The sequence below is a fragment of the Symphodus melops genome (assembly GCF_947650265.1).
Source record: "Symphodus melops genome assembly, chromosome: 2".
Lineage (NCBI taxonomy): Eukaryota > Metazoa > Chordata > Actinopteri > Labriformes > Labridae > Symphodus > Symphodus melops.
This window is the reverse complement of record NC_136692.1, coordinates 509,791-514,790: the sequence shown is the minus strand read 5'-3', so window position 1 is coordinate 514,790 and position 5,000 is coordinate 509,791. Positions and strand designations below refer to the sequence as shown.

Here is a 5,000-nt window from a genome sequence, read left to right as displayed (position 1 = left end):
GACATGAAGGGAACATCTCCAAACGGCCTGTTTGAGCACACATTTCCCCCCCCACCCCTTAGGAGCAGCATGTCTGGCGGTCATGATGTTAGGATGAAAATGGATTGGAAAAAGTTTAAATTCTTTGTTTTGTAATGTTAGCGTTAGCATGCTGATAGCTTGATTTGTCCTCCTCCAGGTTTCACCCTCAACAACACCATCTACCAGCTGCTGGTGGCTCGATACTCCGACCCCGACATGACCATCGACTTCGACAACTTCGTGGGCTGCCTGATGAGGCTGGAGATGATGTTCAGTGAGTCTTAGACTTTAGTGAATCTTACACATTTTATCTTGTCAACAAATGATGTTAGCAGTTAGCGAAACAACTAGCATCTCATACTGGAAATTTGTTGACATACAACGCTGTATGACAACGAGCGAACAGAGACAGTGGCTACAGACAGGAAGTAGATCTGTTAACAAAACGAGCTGCTCAGAGGAGCTTTAACCAGCCTGACTGACATGTAGGTCTGCAGAATACTGCCCCCCATTACAGCTCCTAGTCCAGTTCAGGGTCCTGAGTGGTCCCCGTGGCCCGTTGTTGTCCTGGGAAGAATATGCAAAAGCAGTATGTGTAAATAAACAAAGTGATGTGTGATCCTTGTTTTTCTACAGAGGTCTTTAAGAAGCTCGACGCTCACGACAGCGGCTCCATCCAGCTCGACTTCACCCAGGTGAGAACACGTTCAGAGACCTGAACCTGCTCCTTCAGTGTGTTGAGCTGTTGACTTGAACCTGGTTTCTTTCTTTTCTTTCTGCAGTGGATAAACTTCTCCATGATTTGAACCCCCCCCCCCTTAAGTGTTACTGCAGGACGCCATATTCCCCGTTTACAGCTTCTCTTCCTGTCACCGCTAATGATTTCTATGTGACGCTGACGTTTTTATCCTGAACACTACCTGACCTACACTGCCGATGTAAAGTCAATAAATGTATCCACAACCCTTTAAACATCTGGAGGAGTGGTCTGTGATTTCATAAGAAAGGAAGGGTTAGCCTAGCTTAGCATAAACACTTGCCGTGTTTATGCTTGGGGCAAGGGGAAACTGCTAGCTCCAACCATAACTCAAACTCAAAATAATAATAACTATAATGTATAATCTGACAATGCTTACTTTTAAAGCTGTCACAGAGCTAAATAAGATGTTAGCAAGATGTTAAGCCTAGCTTAGCATAAAAATGTGGTATGTTTAGCTTAGTATAATAAAGTTAGCATGTAAAACTAAAATAACCATGAAATACCTTTTACAACCAGAGGCGCTGCTTGTCAACGGACATGTCAGGCAGCTGATTGGGGGCAGAGGGCTCACACACTGAAGCTGGGGTTAGTATTGGAACACAGGTGATGAACGCTGGGTGGAGGGCCCCTGATTGATTTATGCCTCGGGCCCCATCAGACTCAAGAATCAATGATAAGCTGATTACACCTTAACAAGCTAACAAGCTAACAGGTGGTCCCTAGTAAGCTAATCCTTTAATCTTTGATACTTTTGGTCATGGTTTCACTTCCTGTATCAGAAACATCTGAAATGATTCTCAGATAGATAGATAGATAGATACTTTATTGATCCCGAGGGAAATTCAGGAGGAGCTGGAGGTCTGTGGTGTCAGTGTCAGTTCAGGGGTCTTTTTTAGATGATATTATAAAATACAATTATTAGACAAGTGAAACGCTATAAAGCAGTTAAACTGCTGTCGTCTATGAATTTAAAATAAGCCTACATATAAAATATTCAAACACTGAGGACAGTCGAGATGCAGTACCGCCTCTGACCACACACTACAGGGAGGCGCTGTTTCACACACCGCGGAGGAGACGAAGAAAGTGACGTCACCTCTTTGTAAGTGACAGCTGGGGTGGAGGAGTCTCCTTTGTGATGAACGTTGAATTAAAGAGGCTGACGTTGCTCTTCCACCTCACGTGATCAGCTGGATTTAAACAAGCGGAGTGCACTCTTGTGATGATGATGATGATGATGTAGCCCCGCCCCTCCCGCCGGGTGGGGCGCTCTGCTGCAGCACAGCATCAACAACAACTGCTCCCGGTACAGCACTCAGAGAGAGACCCTCCTCCTGCCCGCAGATCCAGACTCAGGACTCCAGCACCAGGTGAGCTACATCAGACCGGAACAGGGGCCGGCGCGCGGACAGGTGAGTGTGTGTGTGTGCGCGCGCGCGTGTGTGTGTATGTGCAGACAGAGAGAGAGAGAGAGGATTTAGAGTGTGAACTTTCAGTTTGATTTAGCAGAACTGTTTACATAATTCTGTTTTTGAGCCAATCAGAGGAGTCCTCCTGCAGCATCATGAACCTCCGCGTGCACTCAGTCACTATCACAGCGGGGGGGGCGGCGGGGGGGGGGGGTCTGCTTCATGCAGCTTTGTTCATCATTTGTAAGAAATAACAAACACTTGTTTCAATGGTGAGGGAGAAACTTTAAGCTCGTGATCTCATGTTGAGCACATTTAAAGGACAGCTGGTCCGGAGTGATCAGGTCTGATCAGGAGGCCTGGAGGTCGCCTCCCTTTGGAGGGTTTCCAGGCACGTCCAATGAGCAGGCAGGGTCGACCCAGAGAGAGAGGGTCGAGTTCAGACTGAGCAGGTCTCACTTTAAAGAGTTCAGCAGATTTAAAGCCGGCTCTGAAGGGTCCATGAGGGGTCCAGACCACTTTGAAACACAGAAACGTCCCCAATCAAGCAGAACCAATCAGAAGAGTCAAATCAGCCAGTTTTATTTTGAAGGAGGAAGAGTTGCTTGTACTCATGAAAAAAACAACAACCTTCTGTTGATGCAGCTTCTAAAATATGAATGTGAAGTTTCTGTTTTCCCGGAGACAGTGAACTCATCATCTTTACCATTTAGACTAAAACACATCAGATGTTACGTTCAGGGACAGGAAGTGCTTCCACACTGCACTTATACAGTCGACCACTCAGCGGACCACTCAGCACTCCTGACACATTATGGACACACACACACACACACACACACACACACACACACACATACAGAGGTGTGTGTGGCGTCAGTGCGAGCAGACGGCGAGGAGCGTGTGTTCTGTGTGACACGTGGTGTCCTCTGTCTGCTCGTCTCTGTGAAAATGTTGAACCACTCAAAGTAACGTGGTCGTGCAGAAATCCAGGAGGGGAAGCTGGGAGGGATTTGAGGGGCGGCCGGTCTGAAGATCTGTAGAAAGTTTGAGGAGCTCTTCAGAGGTGAGTGGAAAGGGGCGGAGCCTCTGTATCACGCTGCATGGAGCTCTCTCTCCGGGTGGAATAAAAGCTGAGCGTGCTGAAAGGCCGCTCTGATCCCAGTCTGCTATTTTGTTGGCGTTCCAGGATCCCGGAGAGATGTGTCAGCAGGTCTGCTCTCTAACAGTCAGACTGCACCAGAATCCACTGTGAGCCGGACTCTGTCAGTCAGACGGGTCCCCTGCTGGACTCCTCGGTCCATGACCTTCTAGGTCTTTGTCTTTTTAGCGTCTCACATTTTGCGTTTCAGGATGTTTGAAGGTCTGTCTGGGCGGATCCATAAGGACCGGCTGAAGGCTGAAGGTCTTGGCTCGGTCCAGCAGGCCGTACGCTACCTGAACCAGGACTACCAGACCCTGAAGGATGACTGTCTGCAGAGCGGGACTCTGTTCGAGGACTCCATGTTCCCGGCAGAACCTTCAGCTCTGGGCTTCAAGGAGCTCGGGCCGTTCACCGCCAAAACCAGAGGCGTGGAGTGGAAGAGACCCACGGTGAGAACCGAACTCAGACTGAGAGTCTGAGGACACGAAGGACACCGAGAGACGCTCACTCCGTCACCACAGCAGAATTCACTTTCATGGTTTTTTTATCGCACTTAGAAAATGAAATTGTTGGTCGTTATAAACAAACACTTTTTCAATAGTTAATAACAAATATTCACATTTTTAATCGCATGTTTGAAGTTCCATTATAGCACATTTAAAATAGAATGACAAACCTTCAAAATAAAAGCCTGAACATGTCTTAAGCTGAGAGTTCTTTACTTGCTGTGGGCTTTTATTTTAAATAAAGTAAGGCCTCTCTGGTATTTGAAGGTTAGGACAGGAACAGGAAGTTGTTAGTGAGGTCAAACAACAAAGGTCAATGTGTGATGTCATAAGGAGGATATGACGCTGGACTCATCAGCTGTTCGCCTTTAACGAGTGGGAGGTGATCGGTTTCTCTTTTCTGTATGTTATTATTTATTTTACTATATTTAAGAGTGCTGTGATTGGACAACAGTGGGGGAAGAAGGCGGGGCCTCATACAGACGCAGATCAAAGCGTGAGTGAGTGGGAACAGTCCGTCTCTGTTTCTCACTCAGAGCCTCTTTGTCCTTAATCAGCTGATCGCCACAAACATCCACACGCTCTTTGATGAATCTGAGGCGTTTAATTGGCTGAAACAGCTGCTTCCTGTTTGATCCCGAGTGAAGCACAAATCAAACAGAGGAAGACCAGTGATGGAGGATACGGCGTCCAGTCATTCCTATGTGAGCTGCTTCGTGCCGCATGAAGTAAACAAATCGCTGCAGTACCAGGTTTGACCACCAGGTGAAATATGCTTCTGTTCCGGCAAAAAACCAGGCCGGTACAGATCGGTGATTCTGGTACCAATCACAACTTCTGACGGGGGAATTGAATAAATGCATCGTCCTTGTTTGGTGGTCACGCGACGAATGATGGCCGCTTAGCATGTTAGCGTGTTAGCATAGAAACTCGATGAACGTGATTTGTGTTTGTTGTCTATCGTTATCCCCAGTGTCTCAAATGTGATGTCAAACAGATGCTTGTTTCTGATTGGCTCTAGGAGCTGACAGAGAATCCTGAGTTCATCGTGGGCGGAGCCACCCGGACGGACATCTGTCAGGGAGCGCTTGGTGAGTCCTGTCGCGGCCTCGTCTCTCTGAACCGGTCTGTATGTTGTAACCTAGACAACCCGGGACTGA

General features: G+C 47.4%; 2 protein-coding genes across 4 annotated transcripts in view; both read left to right on the top strand.

The window, feature by feature from the left end:
- LOC306818293 (calpain-2 catalytic subunit-like) overlaps window positions 1-987 on the top strand; it is a 14,843-nt gene extending 13,856 nt beyond the window's left edge. Inside the window, exons 19-21 of the mRNA XM_079335802.1 lie at window positions 179-295; window positions 658-716; window positions 804-987. Coding sequence (XP_079191928.1) covers window positions 179-295; window positions 658-716; window positions 804-827 — 200 coding nt within the window. The 3' untranslated portion in view covers window positions 828-987. The remainder of the gene's footprint in view (window positions 1-178; window positions 296-657; window positions 717-803) is intronic.
- A 351-nt stretch (window positions 988-1,338) lies between these two features.
- Window positions 1,339-5,000, top strand: part of LOC306820272 (calpain-1 catalytic subunit-like) — a 16,085-nt gene continuing 12,423 nt past the window's right edge. The window contains exons 1-4 of one of the 3 annotated variants that reach the window (XM_079338082.1): window positions 1,339-1,370; window positions 1,889-2,151; window positions 3,543-3,783; window positions 4,862-4,931. In XM_079338082.1, coding sequence (XP_079194208.1) covers window positions 3,544-3,783; window positions 4,862-4,931 — 310 coding nt within the window. In that variant the 5' untranslated portion in view covers window positions 1,339-1,370; window positions 1,889-2,151; window position 3,543. Of the gene's footprint in view, window positions 1,371-1,888; window positions 2,194-3,191; window positions 3,257-3,542; window positions 3,784-4,861; window positions 4,932-5,000 lie in introns of those variants that run through there. The other 2 variants (XM_079338081.1, XM_079338083.1) reach the window with 2 other exon arrangements.